Below are 23,931 nucleotides of genomic sequence, written 5' to 3' on the forward strand. Positions count from 1 at the left end.
CGTGGCCTCAGTCTGCCCATCTGCAAAACGAGGTTAATGAACTGGTTGGCGATTTGCTCATTTTCCCAAAAAGGACTCCCTTCTCTGGAAGCCAGTATCTGTAACACAAACGCGGGGCCGCTGGGGTGGAGCTGTGAGGGGTCTCCCTGTGCCCTGACATGGTCCTCGGGGCACCCAGCTCTGGCAGCTGAGCAAGAACCAGCGCCCGCCATCCCCTGTGAGGGCCTGGGAGGCACCTTCCGTGCCACCAGTCCTTGCTGCAGGAGTCGTCCCCCGACCCTGCATGCATCTCGGTAGTGCGTTGCCCTTGGCCCCCTGCCAGACCCTTGTGTGCTTTGGAAAGGTCCCTCGACTTTTGTTAGGCAAAGAATTCTCTTCACGCCAAGCTGAGAGCGAGGTGGTTTCACAAGTCCCGTCCTGAGTGTGTGCTGGCCGGAACGTACACCGCAGAAACAAAATGTTTGTTTTCCAATTGTGAGAGTGCCGGGAGGCCCTTTGGCATCGGTCTCCACACCTTCTGTGTTCGGGCAGGCCATCTGCCACCCGGGGGCCTGGTGCAGAAACAGCAGGCGCCACAGTGTGGCCTGTGGGGTGCGAGCAGAGGGGGGCCTCCAGGCCACTGGGTTGGCCGCTGTTCAGAGGACGTGCAGGGCTGTGGGCCACTAAGGCCTGTTCTTGTCCACAGCACCCGGGGGACCTCGACCTCGGAGCTCTGCAGACACACAGGCTGAGTCAGGTAGGGCTGACTGGGTGGGTCCTTCCTTCCTGTCCCCAGGCTGCACTGGGCACCTTCTCTGAGCCGGCCCCTGAGCCAGGCAGTGGGGTGTAGGGTCAGGGCTGTGTGCAAGGGCTTGGGGCCGGCTTCTAGAGGGGAAGACGCAAAACTGGGTTTTAGTGGAAGAGAAGCAGCCTGCCAGTGAATAGGCACTCAGTAAACATCGTGAGGAAACGGTGGCACAGGAAGGTGGGGACTTCCTAATAATTGCCCAGGGCCATCCTTCCACCTCTCACAGATATTTCCTCCTGCCTGGGCTGTGCAATCCTACAACCTGTGATCTTGAAAGAGCCTCAAGTATCTATTGCCAATCAGGGTGCTCCCTGGGACTCAGAGGCTCCCCGAGGCAGCTCTATTTCCTAGTGTCAGGTCTCAGCAACCGGCAGCTGTTTCCCTTATTCCTGAGGATAGGGAAGCAGTCTAGGCTCAAAGGGCTGCCTCTTGTGGGGTCCAAAGGTGAGCATTTCCCAGAAACAGGACAGGCCTAGGTGGCCAGCCGCCCTGCCCTGCCCTGTGCAGGAAGTGGAGCTGGGCTGCGGCTGGCGCACGGTGATAAGGTGCCCAGAATGAAGGGCCGGCCTCCGGCAGACCAGTGAGATCATCTCAGCACCTGCCAGACCCCATGCTGACCCACAGCTCTGGCCTAGGGCAGCCGTAGGGGGAAGCAGCCCCCCTTCTGACCGTTTGGGCCCTGGGGCTTCCTGTGAGAGAGTCCGGCCCCCGTGCAAAATTCACATTTATCAAAGATGGATTAAAGATAGGCCAAAAATATGCTGTTGCCTTTTTCTCTTTTCTGACATAGTTTAAAAAAACAAAAAAAAAACCACCCCAGGAAACCACATGCCTTGCCGTCTCTGTGCCAGCTTTCAGCATAAACGAGACTTAGAAAATTTCCAGGCCGTTAGCCATTCTCATAGCCTGGTGTTTTCTTGATACTTGGAGAATTCCGTCCCGTGAAAGCGTCTGGGAGAGGAAATGCCTCTCTTAGCCAGAGCCCTAGGCCCAACAGCTTCCAGCAGAGCAGCCTCAGGCTCCAGGAAGCATAGGCCAGCTCTGATCACCCTGACTTATTGGTTGGGCTTATTTATACCCCTCTTTCTAGAGGGATTTGAGGTAGCTCCTAAAAATCTGTAACACAGAGATCTGTAAAATGGGACGTTGAAAGGTGCCAGCCTTGAAGGATGAAGGGGGAAGTGGGGTGCTCTAGCACCCTTCTTCTCTGAGAAGGGGAAGGGCAGGTGTGCCTCAGGAGGCATGTTTTGTCCCAGTACAATGCTGAGGGCAAGTCTCACGTGCACCTTACACTGAGGACACGGACTGACCAAGGATAGGTGTCCCCCCACCCCCTAGCCATCGTGAGGCAGGCTGGTTCCGACAGCTGGACCCCTGATGGGAACCAATAGCCGGCCTCTGGCCCCAGCCTGGCACTACTGTTCTGGAAGGAACAGCCGTACAGACAGCAGGGCAGTCGCATGCAAAGTGATTGCACCTCCTTGGGTCACTTCCTTAGAAGCAGAGCCTGAGGTGGGGACTCTGGTCCCAGTGATGGGCTTGGGGGGGGGCTCTGAGAAACCTGGAGGGAGGTGAGGGACGCAGCCCGGAAGGGAGGAGACCCTGAGCTTGAGCCACGGGGAGCTCTGCAGTGTGAAGAGCACCTGGGATGCCCCCCCCCCCCCCAGGCCCCGGTCCTGGCCTTCTACCTGAGTTCTTGCATCAGCCTGTCCCAGGCCGGGGGCTGCCACCTGCCTTCCCCTCACTTTGTCTCTGTCTCCAGGGCTCAGCCAGGGGCCTCCCACCCAGGAGGGTGTAGGAGCAAATATCTGCATAGAAAGGCTGCTGCTCCTGGCTGAGAAGCCCCAGGGAGACTGTCTGGGGTGGGGTGGGCTGGGCTGACACAGGACCGCCTCCAGCTGAGGCCTCGCGGCTCTGATGGAAGCAACCTGACTTCCAGGGTCTCTGTTTCTAAGCTGCCCCAGACTCTAGGATAGGGCGCTGACTGATGTCTCCAGCCACTAGCCTGAGGCCCCAAAATGGCTCCTTCTGAACTTTGTTACCTGGGCAGGCCTTTGCCCACGTAGGCAGCCCATCTCTGGGCCAGGGCTGAGTCTCAAGAGAACAGTGTTCAGGGCGGGGTACTGTTTGTCCTGGAGCAGCCATTTCACCTGGAATGATGTGTTCATGTGGTACTTTGAACTTGTTAGCAGCTTTGCAGCTTTCTCCAGACATCTGTGAGGGCCCATGCAGCGTTCTTCTGTGGGAGCTGAGCTTCTGGGCAGTGAGCTTCAGGGGGGGCTGGGCGGGACCTGCCACAGGGCGTGGGAGACACGGGCAGCTGCAGGGCCTGGGTGTGGGCTGTGCCCTGAAAGTCAGCATGGGGTGGGCTCACGCAGGGATGAAGTGTGTGGGCAGGACACACACTGCTCCATTGTGACCGTCACATTCCTCCATGGCAGGTGGGGTGTGCCACCAGCTGGGGCATTCAGTGGGCAGGTCTTGGTTTTCACTGGGGCTGAGTTTTCAGTCAACAAAGTTTTCAAGGTGACACCGGCTTGCAGCCAAGGAGCAGGTACCTTGAGAACTACTGGGGGGAGGGGGATTCAGTGGCATCCTGGGGTTGGCCTGTGATGACATTCACCAACCAAACCGTGCACCGTCTCGCCCTGCTGCAAAGCAGGAAGGACCCAGGTATCCCAGACAGCCGGTGGGGGTGGCCCAGGGGGTCCTACTCCCACCCACCATTTGTCAGGTGGGCCAACGCCCAGAGGTGGAGGAGCTTATCTGAAGCCATGATGCCCATCCCAGGCAGAGCCCAGATCTGTAATAGCCTGTGTGACCTCAGCCCTCTCCAGGGCACACTTGAGGCAAAGCTCTGTCTCTGCAAAGTTCCAGCAAACCAGGGTCCCCAGCACCTGCTGCTGCCATGGCTAATGTTGAACATGATTAGCTCCCAGACACACACCGTCACATTTGCCATAAAGTCGGGCACAAGCGTTTCCCCCACCCCCACCCGCCCCTGCACCTTAGGAAGTTGAACATACGAAGCCAGGCAGGATGCTGAGCACGAGAAGGTGAACGCAGACCTCGGAGCACTTCCTGTTCAGGTTTACTGTGCCAGCGCTTCCCACCGTCCTCACGTGGTCGCTCACAGGAGATGGGGACACAGTTCAGGTGTGGAGCACGCTGGCTTGAACAGATGTGGGGACCACCACAGGCTGAGGGCATCAGCGTCTCGGCGTCACCTGTGACCCATTTGTATAGCACACTGGGCTTACCCCAGACGTTGTTTACAACAGGAGTCATTGTCACACGTGAAGTTTTCTTACCCACCACCACTTCCACAAAGCAAATATACAGACCACCTAGCTGGGAGGGGTGGACCTGGCTCCCTGGGCTCCTGAGCTCCACGGCACCTCCCTTGCACCTGGGCCTGTTTCCTCAGGGCGGCCTGGGCCAGAGAGGCCGCGAACACAGGTGGCGGTGGGGGTGTGATGCCCCTGCCTGGGTGGACCATCTTCCCTCTTTCTTGTGTCCCTACCCAGTTCTCTTGTCCTGGCTCAGGTCTAGGCCAGTTGAGACAGTGGCTGGGAGGCGGAAGGGGCCTCGGACCCTCCCGTCACAGGCTTCTGGGGCTTCTGCTCACCCAGCGCCAGGTTTGTGTTCTGAACTGGGAACATCCGTTTTGCACGAATTGCTGTCTGCAGCCCTCTGCTGTGTTGGGGGGTAGGAGGCATGGGCACCATGCAGACTGGGGCGGGCCTCATGGAACCCCATGGCAGCCCAAGTCGGGGACTCCGGCCAGGCCAGTCCAGTGAGGCTGCCACCTGGCTCCTGGCTCTGTGTGGGCTGGCATCTTCTTTCTAATGAGTGGCCCTGCCCTTCTCTCCTCACCCCCAGTGCCCTTCCCCAGAGCCCCCGCCTGTACCCCAGTCTTCACCTTTCTCAGTCACTCCAGAGATTCCAAGAAAAGCGGAGCCGTCCGAACAGTTTCCTCCGTGGAGTGTCCAGGAGCAATGAGCACGTGCACGACAGGCACGGCCATCTTCCTCCACAGAGTGCGTCTTTTATTGTCCAGTTGTCGAGCTCGTTTTTGCAGCTTCTTCCCTGTGACAGCTGGTGGTCATCTGTATTTCACAGTAACACAAAACACTAAGCTGGGGAAACACCAGGGCCCTGGGGACAGCCTGTGACCTTGGCCTCACAGGCTCGTGGTGCTCCAGGTCCCCACCCTCGCCCCCCTCTGCGTTCCACGCATGTCTCCCCAGATGGGACTGCGTTGGGCCGCTGGTGCCCCTGCCTGTCACAGCCCCCTGTCACGATCCTGTGCCCTGCTGTGAGAGCAGGCAATTAACTGAATCCACTTGTGCAGTGCCGCTGAGCACCCTCGGGTCGTGTTCAGGCTGCCCGCTGGTCAGGCCGGCCCCACGCAGGCAGCACTTGGCGGGTGCAGGGGAGGGGGGAAGCTCTTTTCTTTTTAAACTCAGAGAGCAAGGTTAGTAAGCTTTCCATGCAGGACTGGCCATATAAGTCATGGGCCCAGTGCAAAACCAAAATGAAGGGCCCTTTTAAAAAACTATTCAGAATTTCAAGATGACAACCACAGAGCATCGGAGCAAGCATAGGGCCCTTGTAAGCATGCCCATGGAGCTAGCCCTATAGGCGGGAGCTCTTGACAGCCACGCTCTCTCACTGGGCCTCACAGGGCCCATTGCTGGCCTCTTACAGATGAGGCAGCTGAGGCCCAGGGAGCCTGATGGCTGGTGAGCCCGGCCACTCCAGCTGCCTGGAGGCGTCTGCCACCCGAGTGCCCATTGAGGGCCCAGGAGCCTTCTCCCACTAGAGTCAACATCTCCTGGCCGGGCCCCAGGCTCACATGGAAACCAACTCCCTGGATGGCTGCAGACGTCAGCTCAGCCCTCCTGACCCCACCCCCCCACCTCCTCTCCCCTCGTGGCGAGTGGGCAGGGTGGGCATTACGCCCTTTTGTGCAGCAGTGCAGCGTCGCGAGGCTTCCATTTGCGTCAGCAGATTCACTCTGGCAATGTTCTCTTAAGGGCTCAAGAGCCTTCCTTGTCTGCAAAGGCGTGCGTTGGGCACTGTTGTCGTGGGGGCCTTGGGTGGCCCCCTTTTCAGTTGAACAGTGTGACAAGGAATATTCACGTTGCTGAATTTTTCCATGCGTCCTAAATTGTTTCCTTCAGATCAGAATCCTAGAAGTGCAGTTGCCTGAGGGAATCGGGTACCTTTTTATCAGATCACCCTTCAGAAAGGTGGGACCGAGGGCTCTGAGCCCTCCCACCGCCCCCTCCCCAAACTGGGTATTAATTAGCAAGCCGTGCTCTTTGGCACTTTGTAAGTGAATAACTGAATTTTGCATTTCTTTATGACACGGTCTTCGTTGGCCAGGGGTATTTCTTCATGAGTGAGTGGTCGATGGCCAGTTGCCCAGATGGTGGAGGAGTCTGGGATTTGGGTGGTCTTCCACCGCCGGGAGGACCCATCGCCAGGTAGCCCCAGAGGCCTGGGCCTGGCCTGGTAGGGCATCTGGTCCTTGGGTCCCGGGAGGGGGGCATGCCCCTGAGTGACCTGTGTGTCTGTCTCCCACAGAACTGTCAGACCTTCAGCAGCCTCAGCTGTCTGAGCGCAGGGATGGAGGACTGCGGCCCCCACAGCCCCTTCACCCTCCACGTCAGCAGCACCAGGTCCTGGACGGCACTGCTGTCGGCCTCAGCCTCCGGCCCCGGGGGCCGGACCCCCGCCGGGACGCCAGTCCCTGAGCCTCTCCCCGCGTCCTTCGATGACCCCCTGGCCTGCAAGGAGGAGCTGTGCTGTGAGGACTCGGATGGCTGTGGCCCGGACGAGGTCTGCGGCAGGAATGGGGAGCCGGCCATGGCCTGGCGGGACCGCGGGGCTCCTGGGAACAGCCCTTGCTCCCTGGATGGCGAATTGGACATTGAACAGATAGAAAACAACTGAGGGGGCCCCTGGTCAGGGGTGGGGGTGCATTAGGGTCAGCAGCCTCCCTCTAGGCACTAGGCGGGCACTTGAAGGGGGTAGCCCCACTCCTGGGCCTGACAGAAGCTTCCCGGAAGGTGTTGGGTCCCAGGGAGCGAGCCCACCCCCCTCCCAGAGAGGCTGTCCCAGGCTGCGGGGGCCTCGGCCGCTCCCCGCACAGCAGCCACGGTCCCCGGAACTGCTGGAGCCGCTGCCGCTGCTCGGCTTGGGTCTGTCTCCCCGCTTCCCTCAGGGGATGTTAGCCACGAGCATCCAGCCACCCCGCTGGGCAGTCTCAGGCTCCGCTCTGCATGCTCTCAGGGGGCCTGGGCTCAGGTCCATCCAGTGGTGGCACGGCCATTCTTGGCCTCCTGCTCAGGTTCAGTTTTGGGGAGTCGGCCCCACTGTTTCTTTCACTCAGTTTAATTCTGTGCCTTCTCTCCCAGGTCTCCCTGCTTCAGGCTTGGGAAGGTTCAGGAGATGCTTCCTTCTGTAGTAACACCAGAACCATTTGGCCTTAATTCCAAGTGTGACAGACAAAGGCCCAGGGTGTGGGGTGGCCCTCCACGTCTGAACTCTCAGAACCCAGAGAACAAGTTGGGGTAGGCCATCTTTGTTGGGTAGACGTTTGGTGGCTCTCTTGGCTGAAAAGACAGACCCACTTACTTCTCCCGTGCATGGAGAGCCTGACCCCGTGGCTCTCTGCCACTCTGGGGGCCGCTTTGGTAGCGTTGGCAGATGGCAGCCATTCTCTGTGGCTGACCTGTCACTGAGTGATGAGTTAGTTGGATTCAGGTGAGTGGAGAGATGTCACCATAAAAGGGCAACCTCTTGAGAGGTCCTCAGGAGGTGGGAGCTGTGAGCAGGTACACAAACCCAGGTCCTGTGCATATTTCAGGCGTGGAGGATGTCTGCTGGGTACCCTGGGGCGCTGGGTCAAGGGTCTGAAGGCCCCCTGCAGTGTTCATTGCTGGTGGGGTCTGCTGGCTTTAATCGAGGTGCCCCGTCTGCCGCGGGATGAGCCCACCTGCCGGCCAGCTGGGGAGCAGAGCGTTTTCAGTTCTGCTTCTCTGCTGTGGCCCCCCACCACCTGGAGGCACACGAGCAGCCTCCCCAGCACCTCACACCCCGCAGGCTCCCCACTGGCAGCGTGGACAAGGAGCCTGCCTCCTGAGGTCTCGCTCTGAGGCGGCTCCAGTCCAGCCCAGCTGCAGACACGTGCCCTGGGCGCTGCTCCCTTGGAATTGGGCTTTTAGCAAGCTCCGCATCTTCTGCAGACAATAGCAATGGGGTCGGCTTATGAGCAAGTGGCTCCTTTTCCCAAAAGGCTAAAAATAACTGGTGCGCACTCTGGAGTTTGCTGACACGAGAAAAGGCACTTCGTACCCACTCTGCGTCTGCTCTTGTTAACCTCGTTGCTTGTGCAGCCTCGTTGCTGCAGGGTTAGTACGAAAGAGTCTCACTTTTCCCCTAAAGAGAGATGCAACTGGGAAGCTCTACTTAAACCTTCACTTTTTTATATCATAAATGTGGTGTCTCAGGTCCTGATTTATAGGTGGCTTTTCCTACAAATCAGCTGTAAAATTCTTGCAGAAAACCCCAAGTCAGTGGCCTCGGAGAGGGTGTCGAAGCCTCTGGTTGGAAAGGCTCTGGTGTGTGGGCGCTGGGCCGGGCCTGGGGTGCGACCCAGCTTCACCTCTGGTTCCCACCAAAGGCACATCCCCTGGGGACCCTGGAGAGCCAAACCAGAGAGCTGGTGGCTCTGGTAGACGATCTCGCCCGATCCCCACCTGGCGGGTTGTGGAGGTCGTGTCTTCTTAGCGGGGACCTGAGGAGGCGGGGGCGGTTGTTGGGGGACACCTGGCAGTGTATGAATTCGGGGCTCACACGCTGCTGTCCTCAGAAAGCCTGGGGTGGGGGGCGGTACTGGCGTCCGGCCCACACCCCGCGTGGCCACAGAGGGACCATGGCCTGTAAAACAGTCCTTCCTGTGCAAGAAGAGGCAGGGCCCCATCTCCTGGTCCACAGGACAGTGAGGGCTGGGGGTCCGAGCCAGGATGGGCCTGGGCAGCGGCCCCCAGATGCCTTTCCTCACAGCTAGGAGGGGAGGCATATGGCAGTGGGTGTCCTACGTGTCCCTCAGACCCTGCCGGCCACCTGCACCCAAGCTGGTCCTGTCGCCCTGCAAGCCCAGCCTTGGGGATTCTCAGGCAGAAGGGATTCTGGCCCAAAGCAGGGTCTGGCCTTTTGCAGCCCCCTCAGGCCCCTCTTGACTGTCATTGCCACCCCAGATCTCCTAGCCCAAGCCCACAGCATCAGTGACGAGGGGAAAGAATGGCTGGTGTCCCTTCTGCTCAGAGGAGAAGGCCTTCAGCTGACTACGTGTTTGTCCTGATGGGAGAGTGCAGACTCCTTGGAGAAGGTACCGCCATCTGGCTGGCACCAGGTCTTCTGGTCTTAGAGCTCTTGGCGGGAGGGAGGCTCACCCAGCAGTTCCCTGTGACCCTGTGCACTGTCCAGAGGCAATAGGTGGGCGGGCAGACTCATCCCACAGAAGCTTCACTTTGGTCGGGGCCCTGCCTTTTGCCGCTGACGCCCATGAAGTCCGGCCTGTGAGGGAGACTGAGGGAGGGCTGGGCCAGACCACTGCCTATGGGGCGGCGGAGGAAGGGCTGAAGGACAAGAGCCGGATTGGGGCTGCAGGAGAGCTGGGTGGGGAGGAGAGGCTTACTGTCACATGGCATCCCCGCTCACTCCAAAGCAGTGTCCTCTAAAGCCGCCGTCTGCCGTGGGGGCCGGGCCTCACTGTTTACAGGGCCGCAAACCCTCTTGCCTTACTCGCAGTGGAGGCCGGGCCTGGCCCAGGACCCACAGGCATGCACCACATCTGGGCCACAGGGGAACCTGTTCTGACCATGCGTACGGATTTTCATTCTCAGAAAGCCTTACTTTTCAACAAAATTTTTGTAGCAGGAAAGTTTTGTGAATTTGTACTCTGAAAGAAAATTTCAATAAAGGAAAGCTCACATTATATTAAAAAAACAAAAAAATCCAAACGTCCAAATGGGTCTCCCTGTGCGGGCGGGTGGCGTGTGATTTCCCACGCTCTGGCTGACGCTGCCGGAGCGGGCGTGCAGGGCACTGCCTGTCCGAGCGGCATTTCAAGCACACTGGATGCCCTGTTGCATCTCCGTGTCTGCCCAGGAGGTTAAGGTGATACACTCTGGCCTCGGGGCCGGCCACCTAAGTGATGACCGCTTCAGGCTCTGCGCCTGGAGTGTGAGCAGCTCTGCAAACAGCAGGGCTGGGCAGGAGCCTCCCAGACTCGCTGCTCCCACGTAGGCAATGGGGCTGCCTCTTCCTACAGCCACAGTTGGTCAGGCCCCTCCCATTAACGCCAGTCACAGAAAACTGCGCCTCTTTAAAAAGATTTTTTTAAAAACCTCAGACCGCAGCAGAGACCTTGTAGCCTAGGTAGGATAGTCTGACCTTCTAGCATCGTCTCTTTGGCAAAGAAATTGTGTTTCCAGTGCGTGGGGGGGTGTCCTGGGGCTTGGTGACAGCACGTAGACTGTTTCTGGGGCTGTAGCGTGCTTTCCCGACACGGACATATTTCAGGAAGGGTGGTGGCCAGAGCACGTGGGGTTGGGCCAGGCCCCCATCCGGGGCAAAGCAACCTGTGTGCCGAGGTGGCTGGGTCTGTCCTCACCTCCACCTGCCACAGCCTGTCCTCCACGCAGGCCACAACTGTCTTGCACTAGGAGCCGCTCTAGTCTCAGGAATTTGCTTGTTACTTTTACTGTGTAAATAAAGCTTCCTGGTTCAATATCCAACCGTTGGGAGCTGGCTGTGTGGTTTCTGTTGGGTGTGGCTAACCGGCAGGTCCCCCTTCCTCCCATGGCAGGGGCAGAGCCTGGCCCTTTCTGTCCCCTCCGAGCCTAAGGGTCAGGTCCGTAAAATGGGGGTAGCAGATCATCTCAGAGCTGTCGAGAGGCTGGCTATTTGAGCGACTGTGGGGGAGGGGAGGGCTGGCCATGGCCGGGCTGTGGCTCTGGTCATGGGGGACCCCACTGGAGGCAGTATGTGTGTGTGTGTATGTGTGTGTGTGTGTGTGTGTGTGTTCGGGGTGGAGGGGCTCGGCTCCTCGCTCTGGCTAGGAATCCCAGCACCGCAGACTTACCCCCTCTCTAATTTCCAAGTCCGGATGGGTGGAGGAAGCTGACTTTCACAGAACGCACGTGGGCACATCAGCTCAGCCCTCAGCAATGCCAAGGCAAGGCCACATGGCGGTTTGCTCCAGGTTGCGCTGCTATGTGGACTACCAGGCCTGGCCCGCAGCCCCGCAGGGCCGCCTGCCCACCAGGGTACCCAAGGAGGTGGCATCAGCTGGGCCCATACCACAGAGGACAGGATGGCTCACCCCTGTGCTGCCTGGGCCTCGGACAACGGCGCACGCAGTTCGGCCCAGAGTGGGTGCAGGGCACACGGTTGGGGACCGCTGGCTAACTAAGCTCAGGAGATCAGGACATTTACAGCCTGAGGACAGGCGTGGAGCCTTATGTAATTGCAATAACCCGACGTTTGCTCATATAATCCGACCATAGAGTTTTGCTCAGAACATGTACTGGGTCCTGAGGACGCCCTCTGGAACGAAGGTTGTCAGACTCTGCCTGTTTTCTGTTTAGCATCAGATCTCGTCAAACAAAATGGTCTATGAATATCTAGTTCATGAGACAGGTGAAGGAAGGTTGCTGTGGCTGAAGCTGGGGGTGAGGGGAGGCCCCACCAGGCAGCCTTGTAGCACCAAGGCCCAGGGGCCCAGCCTTATGTCCCTAGGACTGACAGGGCTGGACCAGGGGAGGCTCTGCAAAGCACAGTGGCCCCCGCATGTTCCCCACCAGAGGGGAGGGCACCTTCCCAGTTTGAAGAAGGTCCTACTTCCGGACAGCACTGTCATCCAGCGTGGCCCTGGATGGAGCTCCAGCCCCTAAGTGGCCCTTACCGGCCCCCCTCAGATGAGGGCCCTGGCTGTGGGCGCCAACCTCTGCTCCAGCTCAGCTCGCCCAGCTATGGCCATCCGCTTCTTGCTCTGGTGTGGCCCCCACGGCAGGGGAAGCACGTGGCCATGCCCTCCTGCACCTTGAGATTTGCTGGAGGCAGGACACTGCCCCCGGCACAGGCTCTGGGCACAGGCTCTGGGCCATTTGCTGGGCAGCAGCTCCACCCCGCCCTGCGGGTGGGTGGGAACCCACTTAATACTTGAGGGCACTTACATGAGAGAGTCAATGCAAAATAACTGCAGTACCACCCGAGACATACAGTATAACCCAGATTGTGTTAAAAACATCCATCTGCCCATGGTAAGAGGGCCGAGAGGAAGTGCCCAATATTAACAGTGGTCAGACTCTGAGTGACTTGGTTTTTTATACTTTTCTATTGAATTTCCTATAGCAATACATATTGCTTTTATAATCTAAAAGAAAAATCAAAAGTTAAGGAAAAATGAAGGGCGGACGGGTGGCTCAGTTGGTTAGAGCGTGAGCTCTGGGCAACAGGGTTGCCAGTTCGATTCCCACATGGGCCAGTGTGCTGCGCCCTCCACAACTAGAATGAAGTCAACGAGCTGCTGCTGAGCTCCCGGGTGGCCAGATGGCTCAGTTGGTTGCAGCGCAGGCTCTCTACCACAAGGTTGCCTGTTCGACTCCCGCAAGGGATGGTGGGCTCTGCACCCTGCAACTAAGATTGAACAGGGCACCTTGCACTGAGCTGCCGCTGAGCTCCCGGATGGCTCAGTTGGTTGGAGCTCGGGCTCTCAACCACAAGGTTGCCGGTTGAACCGCGCCCTCCACAACTAAGATTGAAAGGACAACAACTTGACTTGGATGGAGCTGATGAGTCCTGGGAAAAACACACCACTGTTGCCCAGTAAAAAGTCCTGGAAATACACACTGTTCCCCAATAAAGTCCTGTTCCCCTTCCCCAATAAAATCTTTTAAAAAAAAAGAAAGGTAAGAAAAAATGAGATCCTGCAAAGTGCCTGATATGTTTATCATCTAAACTGGGACGATCCTGAGAGGGGAGGCCCGAGCTATGGAGTGGGAGGTGGACCCATGAGCACAGGGGCCCTTCCCTGCATCCCCACTTCTGTGCCCTTCCCACCTGCCCACCCTGCGAGGGGTGGGACAGCCCAGCAGGAAGGGACTCGGCCCTCCTGAGTCTGAGGGACCTCGTTCAGCCTGATCTGGAGGAGAGGAGGGCTGACGCCAGCTGGGCGGGACAGGCGCACACCTGGTGCTGAGGACCAGACTCCCCAGCCTGGCTCCTGCCTCGTCAGCCCTGAATGCCAGCTCCCCTGCAGCCTGAGAGCTCTGCCTGCCCTGCCTGGGGGCACGGAAGGAGGGTCTGCAGCAGGCCAGGACGGACCTGGACGGGCCCAGGGTGAGGAAGGTCCTACTTCTTGGCAGCACTGTCACCTCTGGTGGCAGCAAAACAGGTCAGCATCCCCAGCCAAGTGACAGGGCACCTGGTGTGGCCTGGTCCCTGGCAGGACTCAGGAATGCCTGCTAAGGAAAGGATGAGGTCGCTGAAGCTCAGGGGTTACACGCTGCCCCCCAATTTTAGGGCCAGACCTCAATTCCAAAGAACATTTTGTCCCTAGAGGGAGGACGCGCGCTCTGACTTGCATGGAGAGGGCCACCCCACAGATTGTGGAAGGGATAGAAAAGGCATGGCTGCAGGATCAGACCTTGATTCGTGCCTCAGCTCTGCCCCTACCCAGTCAGCCCGTAGGCGAGTCGGTGAGGCCCCTCCTCTCTGCACCTTAGTTTGCTTATCTGTAAAAAGAGATGATATCACCCACTTCACTGACCCCACAGCTTAGGGAGGGGGTGCCGTGTCCTCTGCCCAGACACAGCAGGGGCCTGCACCTGCTGTCCCTGTGACACCCTCCCTGTCCCCACTCCTGGGCAGCAGCTTGCCAAAGGCAAGCCCACTTGTCACGGTGAGAATACCAGCCTCCTTCCTCTGGGGCTGCAGGCTGCTGCAGGCAGCACGCAAGGACAGCTGCGAGGAGGGAGCAAGAAGGAAACGAGCAGAAGGCTGAGGGCTGTCCCCATGCAGTTGTCCGCGAGGCCCTGCTGAGCTGCAGCCCTTGTGCACCCGCTGACCAGCCACCAGCCAGGCCACCATGTGGGTCCTCAACAAGCTGTAATTAGGGGACTCGATCAAAGAGCATATTTTCCAGTTCATAGGCCAACACCCCTCCTCCCTCACAGGCCAGTGACACCAGCCTGGTGGCCTCCCATCTTGATGAAAGGAGCCACCACCGGGCCCTCCTAATCCTGATCTAATGATGGCTGGTCAGCAGGTAAGGCCTGGGGACCGCAGGGAGTCCAGTGTTTTATCGTTGTCGTCTGCCTTTGTTTCGTGGAAATCCTGTCACAGAGGACCCAGGACTTCTTTTATGAGACGTTATCTCCCAAGATTGATGTGGGGAGAAATGGCACCATCAAGTTATCTGTTCAGCTGATTGATTTTGAAACCTGAACTGGGCGGTGAGGGAATTAAGGAAACGCATGGCTCCTCACGCTGGCCATAGGGCTGACCTGGAGGGAAGGCCGACATTTGTCCCCTTGGAACCTAGGGCAGTGCACTGTCCCCTCGCTCTGTTAAATGAAGGCGTTGGGGCAGGTGAGATGTCTCAGGGCCTGGCAGGCCCTCTGCTGTTCAGCGGTTCCAACCCATGGCAGGACCAGGGAGCAGGTGCGGCCCTGCCCACCGCCTCCCAGCCCACAGCCCTCAGCAGTCAAGGCCCGAGTCGGCTGCAGATCAGGGTAGTTTATTTAACCGTTAGTTTCCTCCTGCACACACTGGGGAGGACACAAGTCTATCAAGTTGTAGCTCCAAAAAGTACCCTCTGTGCCTGCGACCTTGATCCCAGAGGTTAACATTCTTGCTCTACAGCACGTGGTCTTCCAAGTGCCCTTGGAGCTGCCCCAGCTTTTGGCTCCAAAGGTGACTTCTGGGGACAGGAGAGGCGGTGGGCTGGCATTGCGTGGGGTGGGGGGAGGGCAGGGTGCTAAGCGGCCACGGGTGGGGATCTCTGGGCAGTCTCAGCTCAGAGCTGCTTGGACTGCACGAGGGGCTCGTTTCCACCAGGCTCCTCACTACATGCAAAGAATGTTGGATAAAGAGGCAGCGGGCAAATGGCCCTGGTCCCGTTAGGCAGGACACTGACAGGCCCCGGTGCACAGGGGCACGTGAGTCGGGGACGTTCCCAGAGCACCTCCGGCCCACGCCCAGAGCATTTCCTTCTCTGGAGGTCTGTTCCACTGTCCTGACTTCACTAGGGCAGCACAGGCAGGCCATTAGGAAGGGGACACACTCTGTCTGGGAGACTGGGGGACATGACTGGGGGGGGGAGGGCTCAGCAGAGGGAGACAGAGGCAGGGCTGGCCAGGCTCAGGCCCGAGGCAGGACAGCCCACACCTGTCAGGCCGCTGCGCTCTTGCCTGGGGGAGGGGCGGCAGGAGGCTGGGGCCTCCCAGGCCTGTCACTTGTCTGCGTGCTGCAGGAGCAGGTCCACAGCCTCTGCGAGGTTGTCCACATAGCCGTCAGCCTTCACTTCCGGATGGCGCTCGTCACTGGGCCTGGAGAGCGGGGAGGTGGTCAGTCAATTGGCGACCCCATGCTGACTCCCCTGAAGCCGCTGCCTTCCAACATCTAGCACGGCCAGGTCAGGCAGCCTGTGACCGACAGCTGTCCCCCTCCCTCCCCCAGAACACACGCACCTCCCTCCTGACTGGTCCCTCCACCTGGAGGCCCCCCCAGACCACGTCCCTGCTCAGAGCCCTGTGATGGAGTGACCGCATCACACCCTTGACAGTGGGGCCATGAGCTTGTCTGTGATCTGAGCTCCTTCCTGCCCAAACCCAGGTGGCCCACATGCCACCTGCTTGGTGCCCTCCGAGGCCATTGCTGTCTCTGGGCTCCTGGCAAAGCCACTCTCTGGCTGGGAGTTTAGGGACGAGCACCACCCGAAGCTTTTGTCCATTCCCTAGGTCTCCTGAGGCCCAGCTGGAGGCTGAGGACAGGAGGCTGAAACCACGTGATAAACGCTGACACCTGTGGGGTCTATGCAGCACCAAGGGGACCCCACATGGGGACTCTGTGGGGGAGGGGCTGTGCGCTGACTCCTGAAGTAGAGTGGGGCTCCAGGTGACACGGGAGGTGGAGGGGACTGGAGCTCGGGATGGGCTTCTGGGTACAAGAGTCTGGACAGTAGGAGAAGCTGGGACCTTGTCCCGGGGGCCATGGGCGGCCTGGGGGGCTGTGAGCTGGAGAGTAGGGTTCTGCTGACCAGAAGGCCCCGCTCCAGTACTCATGAGCTGGATCTTGGCAGGAATGGGGGCCCCCTGTGCAACCTCACACAGCGAAGAGCCCGCTGCTCCTATCCCCCCGAGGTCTGACCGCGCCCACCCAGCAGACAGGCCACCACCTCAGAAGCTCCCGCCCTGGTCTGGAGTGGTGGAAGTTGGTTCTGACAACTTCCTAAAAGCCAAGCTTCACTTTGAAGGGTCTGGTTTCTGCAAAGCCCGTCACCCTAAAAGGTCTGTCATGAGCAAGGGTACCTCTTCCTCGAAAGAGTTTTCAGCACAATGGCCTGGGGGCCACCTCCCCAGGGGCTGCTGAGGACAGAGGGGGGGCAACCAGCAGCCTTGAGCAGGGGACACCGCGAATGACTGAGGGCATTGTTCTCTGGTTCCCGAGTGTGGCCACCCTGCAGCTCATGGATCGACATGCTCACGGACAGGCACCCACAGGGCATGCGACTGACTCCCCCAAACGTGAGGCCCCACACCGTGAGCCTTGGGGCAGACCAGGGACGAGTACACAGGGACCCTGCCCACCACCCACCGGATCACCGACTCAAGCCATCACCGACACGCAACTACTAGTGAGCGTGGGAATTCACGTTATCCTGCGTCAGTGCTGAAATGCGTACTTGTCACTCTCAAAAGGTAGCACGGCCACTGCGGAAAACTGTTGGTACGTACTTGTGACCCAGCCATGCCACTCCTAGGTATGCACACCACAAAAGTGCCACATGTTCACCAAAAGTCATGTCTAGCATGTTCAAAGCAGCTCTAGTTGTAAAAGCAGAAAGACGAAAGCTGCACACACGCCCCTCAGCAGGACAGGGGCAGCTGCAGTGCCAGCACAGCTGGGGTCACCGCACTACAAAACACCCAGACTGCATTACTCCACGCTGCAGTGTCTGTCCAGTGTCCCCACAGGCGTCACGACGGGCACAAGAAGCCTGGCGCACAGGACCCACACTAGACAACCGGTTCATACCAAGTCCAGGAACAGGCACAACCAGTCAGTCCAGTGCAGGGGTCAGAAGACGTATCCTTGGAGGATACGAGGCTGGCGGGAGAGGCCTGGCACAGGTGTTCAGCACCGTTATGGCGACGACTGAGAACTCTGCAAGCGGTCAGGGAGCAACTGTGTGCTGGGGCCGGGGCTGGGGCTGGGCAGGGAGATGGAGTAGGACACTCAGACGGGACCCACAGATACACATCAGTATGTGAGGTCCAGGGAAGACCGAGTGAGTGTGTGTTGGGGTGGGGGGTAGCCATGGGCACTGGAATGGGAGGGGCAGGCAGGCTGGCATCAGGATGCTTTGGGGACATCCCAGCAGCCTGAAGGAAGTGGCCAGCGGCTGGCTCCAGCACTGTGGCCCGGCCCCTGCTCTTTCCTATGTGCAGGAGGCTTGAGTCCCTTGTGGTCCTAGACGTGCCCTTTTGGGCTCCCCTCAGCTACCCCTGGGCCTGGGGGCAGCTCTGAAGCTCCACTCACAGACATGGTGGGGGTGCTCCTGCCTCCACTTAGGAAGGGGCTGTCGGGGGAAGTGGGGTGGCCAGGCAGGCTTCAGGCTGTGCCTGCCCAGGTGCCGACACACTTGCCCTGCTCTGGGACCCCTCCCACCATGCCCTCAGATCGCCAGCTCTTCTCTCCACAACAGAGGTCAGAAAAGGAACAAAACTTCTCCCCGCAAACACCCTCACCCCGATTCATCCCCCAAGTCCCTGGGCAGCTGGCCCTCCTCAGATACCTTCAGGGGACCCTCGGGTCAGGTTTACTGTCCAATGAGGAAACAAATCCCCCATCAAAGAAATGCTCTGTAATGAGATTCTAGCCAGCCCTGCTCAGCATACGGTACCTAGCCGAATGGCGTGCATGGCTAATTATGTTTAATTACATATCATTTAAATTCGAGAATCCATTAAAAAAAAGGATTGCATCAGCAGCCGGCCACTGTTTGCCAACACGGAGGAAATCGTGAACTTTTATGTCTCAATTACGTGACAGTGCTGAGGGCTGCGGCTCTCAGGGAGGGACTCGTTCTGGGCCCACCCGAAGGCCCAAAGGCCCGGAAGCAGCTACACTTGGCCCAGTGGACCCCACTCCATGCTGGCCAGTGACCTGTGACCCATGGAGCCTCAAAGACTGCACACAACAGAGGCTGAACCAAGAAAACCAGCAGACATGCCCTTGGCAGTGGAACAGAGCAGAGAGGGTGACGGGGAAAGGGGCCAAGAGAACCCACTGGCCCTGCCAGGACAGAGCACAACATGTGGGGCAGGAAGAGAGAGGAGAGCTGAGATGGGGTGGGGATGTTGGGGGGAGAGACAGACAGACAGACAGAGGGACCCAGGGCTACACACACAGAGGAAGAGAGAGGAAAGAGGGAAGAAGGGCAGCATGACAGAAACAGAGAGGGAGGGAGGGAGGGAGGGAGAGAAACCGAGTCAGGGAGACAGGCAGAGAGAGGAGAAAACAGAAAAAGAGAAAAGAAGGTGGGAGAGAGCAGGAGACACAGAGACACACGGAAGGAGGGGGAGCAGAGAGAGGGTGAGAGAGACAGAAAGAGAGGGACCGAAGGAAGGAGGCCAGAAAGACAGGGACAGAGAAACAGAAAAGGGAGACAGAGAGACAGAGCATAGTAAAGTTTGGGACTGGGTGGGACAGACACCAGAGTCTCCAGGCAGACAGCGGGCAGCACCTGGTGTGTCCCTGAGCTGCCTCAGTGGCCTGTTCCTGGCCACGAGTGCCCTGATCACCCCTCTGTCGCTGCACCCCACGGGCTCGGCTGAGGCCCCTCCCCTGCCCCACACCCACACAGGGTGGCCTCCCTGCTCTGCTCCCCACGAGCTATCTCTTCACCTCCCTGAGCCTCAGTTTCTGTATCTGTAAAGTGGGCATATAACTCGGTTCTCAGGATCACTCTGAGCATGAAGAGAGGTGTGACTGAGGGCACACGTGGTGCTTCCCTTGCACCTGGGGGGCCCTCAAGCAGATGTGGGCGTCCACCTTGCTGCCCCCTGACCTCCTGCGGCTCATAGTCCAATTCCACACTCCCAGTAGGGACCAGTGCTGGGAAGGGAAGAAAGGAGCTCAGGATCTGAGGGACATTATAAGGGGAGCTGAGGGTGTCAGGGAAGCTTCCAGAAAGAGGAACATGAGGCTGGATTCCCACCCCACCCCACAACCCCACATCCATAGGCCTCAATTCTAGCCGCCTCAGGTCTTGCCCCAAAGGTAGAGGCAGAGGCAGACCCCGAGGGCAGTGTCCCACAGAGGGCAGCAGGCTCCTCTCGGCTCTCCTGGGCTCCTGTGGGTGGGCCCTCTGTGCACAGCAGCCTTGAGTGGGTCCCACTGCCCCAGTTTTGGAGTTGGAAGTGGAGACACAGAGCTGTGACGTGTCAGCAGGAGCAGGAGGTTGACCAGGAGCCAGCATGGCTTCCACCCCCTTGCTGAGTTGAGCCCCTTTTCAAGGGTACAATGGGGCCTTCTACTCAAGACTGTCCCTTCCCCTCTTTCTTCCCATCTGCTGGCTCCTCCCTCCCTCTTCTGCAGCCCCCACCTCTCCCTGTGTAAACTCTGCTGTGGCTGCCTGTCGCCCATGTCACCGCCCAGTTCCTTAGCAGAGTCGATGAGTCTGTCCTAACGAGGTGTCCTCCACACGCCAGCCACCCAGGGGCCAGGCCTGCTGCTCTTCAGCCCTCACGGCTCTCCCACAGCTCTGTCCATGGCACGATCACCAGGTCCTGCTCCACCTGCAAACTCCTACTCATCCTTCAAGACCTCACCCACTTGTTCCCACGTCCAACTCTATGCTCCATCCCACAGGGTGAGTTGCTCTCTTTTGAACACAGCACTTGCCCCCTGCCCCACCCTCCATTCTGTCCTGCTGGTGCCCCGCTGATGTGAGCTGCCTAGAGCGCGGGGCCAGGCTTCCTGCCGTGGGTGGTCACCCACACAAGCCTGGCCCAGCACAGGCACCCAGGAAGTGTCTGCTGTCGTGTGATGTGAATGAACAAAGGGTGCTGCCTGTCATTAGCTATTCCTCCCCCTCATGTCCTGTCAGCCGAGGGAAGGAGGGAGCCACCGAGGAGAGAACAAGGCCAATTTGTGCGTGGGCCTGGACAGTGCCACAGGGACCGTCTTTGTACCAGCCGAAAGAAAATGGTGGCCGAATTTCCAGGCAGGAGCCCAACAAGGTCCGTCTCCACGCCGCCTCCCTCTCGCGGGCCCACAAGGGCCAGCGCCTCCTCCCTGGCTCCACCCACAAGGGGACACAGGTGCAGCGTCTCCCTGGGGTCTCCAGGCGTCAGTGCCACCTCCCCACCCGGGTCTGCTCCAGGGCAAGGCCCCCCAGAGGCTCCTCAAACCACAGGCCCCAGCATTGATCACACAGGGAGGGACATGCGTCCTTGTCCCCAGTTGTTTGGGAAGGACCAGCCGCACCCCTAGTGGCTGAGGGCCAGGCCCTGGGGGTGGGCTGGCCAAGTGAATTCAGGGAACTGGACCTGGAGGGTGACACCATTGAGAATGACGCCAATTTGGGCTGTGCTGACTGACGAGTTTGGAAGAAAAGGACAGAGGATGTCACGTCCTGGGGCCAGAGGTGAGAGGCAGAGCTAGGGGCCTCTTTCCACCTGAGCCCCAGGAGTCCAAGACCCAGGGGCCTGCGCAGTTGTTTATAATGGGGTTTGGGCCAGAGCGTGGCCTCCTGCAAATGCCCAGAGGATGCTGCCTGTAGATCCGCCTCCACCCGCCTTCATCTATGCTTTTCTGGGGGCTGATGCCTTGTGGCCCAAACATGAGGCCTGTGCCACAGGGCTGCCCACTGTCCACCTGCTGGCCCAGGACGCACACTGTCAAGATAGCAGCTTGCTGGGGGCCCAGTGGGGCGGTCATTGACCTCCTGGCCTGAGCTGGCTTCAGGCAGGTGCCCGAGGGTCAGTGGTCAGTCATCGTGGGGTGGCTGGGAGGGCGGAGTCAGCCACAGATCTCAGATGGGTTGCTTCTCCTCTGTCCCCTGGGCCAGTGGGGGACCTGGGTGCCTCTGGGAAAGTACTGGGTCCTGCTGCTGACAAAGAAACTGACGTGGGAGTTCCTCGTGCCTTTATCCAGCCAAGGTCTGCTGAGCGCCTCCTTCCCAGGGACCCTGACCTGGGAGGTCCCACAGAAGCCCTGGACCATCCTGCCTGCATGCCTTGTTCGTGGCTGAGCCTGGTCGCTGGCTCCAGCCTCAGATGCCCATCCTCACTCAGAGACGAGCTCAGCCCTCAGGCCTGGGGCCCCTATCTCGTCACCGGGCCCTCAGCAACCCTGGGCCCCATGCCCCACTTGGGGACCCTATAGTCTGGGGCACCTCCTGTCACTGATGGCAGGGACCTGCCCTCCCTCCCTTGTCCAACAAGCTCACACAGACAGAGGCCACTACTTTAAATTCATGCAGGGAGAAAATACCAAAATAAAAACCCAAGCCTAAAGAGTGCTTGCCTCAGGCTGCCCTGAGGCCCACAGCTCCCCGGTCAGGAAACAGAATGGGGACAGCTTCTGCAGGCTGGGACCTCCCCTGAGGTAGAAGGTTCAGGTGTCTGGGCCTCCCCTGTCTATCTGCTCATCTGTAACAGGTAGAGGGTGGGGAGGGGGAAGAGGTAACCCTCCCCCAGGTTACCCTCCCCATGGAGTCGGTGCAAATGAGAAAGCAGAGGTGTGCCCTGGGTGACTTGCAGCCTGAACCACCTCCTGAAACCTTCCTCCCACCCAGGGAGAGCCAGGCCCCTCAGGGAACTAACAGTGGAGCCTGGGGTCTGACACTTATAGGTTAGGGGATGGGGCGTCACAGGTGCTCAGCCAGGGTAGTAACCTTGAATAGAGGTGAGGGGCTGAGCCTTAGAAGGTGCAAGGTCACAGGCAGCTCTGTGTGTGATGATAAGGGACCCCAAATCACCCCAAGACTGTCCCCCCAGCCCTGGTACCCCTCCCAGGAGCTATGGCTGGCTATCCCCCTTTCTTTCTGCCTCTGCTTGTCAGAGGAGCTAAAGGTGGGGTAGGCTCCCGTGCCCACCAATGGGGAGACACACCCTCCCCGCATGTGCACGTGTGGGCTGCCGTGGGCTGGGGGTGCCATCCAAAGACAGGGGAAGGTGGTATTACCTGTGTTTCCTGCCTCGAGCCTTGGTGGTCCCTATGTTTTTCCTGGGAGTCTGACCTCATCCTGACATGGTGGTGAGCTAGGGCGAGGGGCAAGGATAGCTCATTGGTTGCCCCTTTGCCCCCGGCCCCAGAACCCCACACTGGCTGACCTGTTTCCAACTGGGGGGGACCAGGAGTTTCTCCCAGTAGAAGGTGCTTACTGGACCAGTCCCAGGGGCTCTGAGCCCTGGTGAGTAAACCGAGGCACGTCAGGGACTTGCCACAGACTAGAGTTCCCACCCAGCCAGCAGGCAGGCCCAGGGTAAGGGAGAAGACCATCCAGCTTAGGGAATGGATGAGCCACAGACACTGTACCAAGGACGAGGGGACAATGGTGCACTGGCCCCCATGTCTGCTACGGATAGCCTTGGAGGAAAATTTCCCATGTACCCTGCACAAGGCCCCACGAGGTGGGCACAAGACTGGCTGATTCTAGAGATGATGACAGACGCAAAGGGGACCTCTGGCCGACTGAGAGGCCTGTGGGCAGGGGCACAGCTCACCTCGGGTCAGCTCCAGGACAGGCGGGCCCTGGGAAGTGTGGACCAGCCTGGACAAATGCAGTGAAGACAGCACAGTGTTTGTGGGAAACTGACGAGGAAAATGAAGTGGCACAACCGCCAGGGACCCGCACACAGCCTCGCCTGGGGCTGGGCACGCCCGGGCAGAACCATGCTGATGCCAGGACTCCATATCTGGGCCTCCATGTGCCCAGCACCCGGGGCGAGGCCTGAGCAAGGCCACACCCCACCCCGCAGGCAGAGGGCAGTGGGGCCCGAGCCCAGCAGAGAAAGGACTTCACCATGGCCCCGGCACCCGCCCTCGGGGCTGCTGTGTCCACAGGGAGGAAGCTGGCCTGTTTACAGCGTGTTTCAGCCTGGTGGAACCTCGTCAGCCAGAACGACCCACAGCACCAGCTGTTTCCTGTGCAGTTCTCACTGCCCGTCGAGTGCAGGCACCTGAAGGCAGGGTGCGCTGAAAATGAGTGGGTGGTGCCACACGGCTGCCCACCAGTATGTTGGCGGTTGGTTCCTTGAATCCCCAGCCCTGGCTGGAGCCCTTGGCCCAGCCTTTGCCCATTTCGCATGAACAGTGAGACCAGAGTCACAAACCAGTGGCCCCTGGATATGTCTGGTTGGGCCCACACCATGTTTTTCAAAAATAGAAACTAGAAATTGGGCTTGTTTTGAAAGTCTTGCCAGCATCCCTCAGGAAAAAATGAGCGGATGCAGTGTGACAGCAAAGCCTTTGAACGGCGCAGGTGGCTTCTAGTTTGCCACACTCCCCGCCATGCTCTGTTGCATCCCTGTTCTCAGACCCGGCCCTTTTTCACTCTAGTACATTTCCTGCACTATCTGAATTTGCTGCCATGCCCTAAAGCACTGGCTATGTGTGACTCCTTTCCCAAGGAACAAGTCACCTCCTTCAGAAGCCTTCCCCAGCCCTCACCTCTGCTCCATGGCAGTTGTGTTGACCCCATCAGAGCACCTGCTGCACTGTCTGGTTACCTGTGTGACATCCCCTCCAGGCTGTGAGCTCCCTGAGGTCAGGGGTCGCTCTGTGGTGGCCTCATGCCCCCAGCATGAGGCCTGGGCTCCTGGCAGAGACAGAAT

General features: G+C 59.1%; 2 protein-coding genes across 9 annotated transcripts in view; one reads left to right on the forward strand and one right to left on the reverse strand.

Annotated features, from left to right (window-relative positions):
• Positions 1–10,599, forward strand: part of FAM53B (family with sequence similarity 53 member B) — a 115,010-nt gene extending 104,411 nt beyond the window's left edge. For all 7 annotated transcript variants that reach the window (XM_019742162.2, XM_074338828.1, XM_019742167.2 and 4 more), the window contains exon 5: positions 6,380–10,599. In XM_019742162.2, the coding sequence (XP_019597721.2) occupies positions 6,380–6,748 (369 nt within the window). In that variant the 3' untranslated portion in view covers positions 6,749–10,599. The remainder of the gene's footprint in view (positions 1–6,379) is intronic.
• Positions 10,600–14,587: 3,988 nt separating this feature from the next.
• LHPP (phospholysine phosphohistidine inorganic pyrophosphate phosphatase) overlaps positions 14,588–23,931 on the reverse strand; it is a 111,873-nt gene continuing 102,529 nt past the window's right edge. For both annotated transcript variants that reach the window (XM_074338832.1, XM_019742214.2), the window contains one exon: positions 14,588–15,414. In XM_074338832.1, the coding sequence (XP_074194933.1) occupies positions 15,318–15,414 (97 nt within the window). In that variant the 3' untranslated portion in view covers positions 14,588–15,317. The remainder of the gene's footprint in view (positions 15,415–23,931) is intronic.

Source organism: Rhinolophus sinicus, linkage group LG07, assembly GCF_036562045.2.
Source record: "Rhinolophus sinicus isolate RSC01 linkage group LG07, ASM3656204v1, whole genome shotgun sequence".
NCBI classification, from domain to species: Eukaryota; Metazoa; Chordata; class Mammalia; order Chiroptera; family Rhinolophidae; genus Rhinolophus; species Rhinolophus sinicus.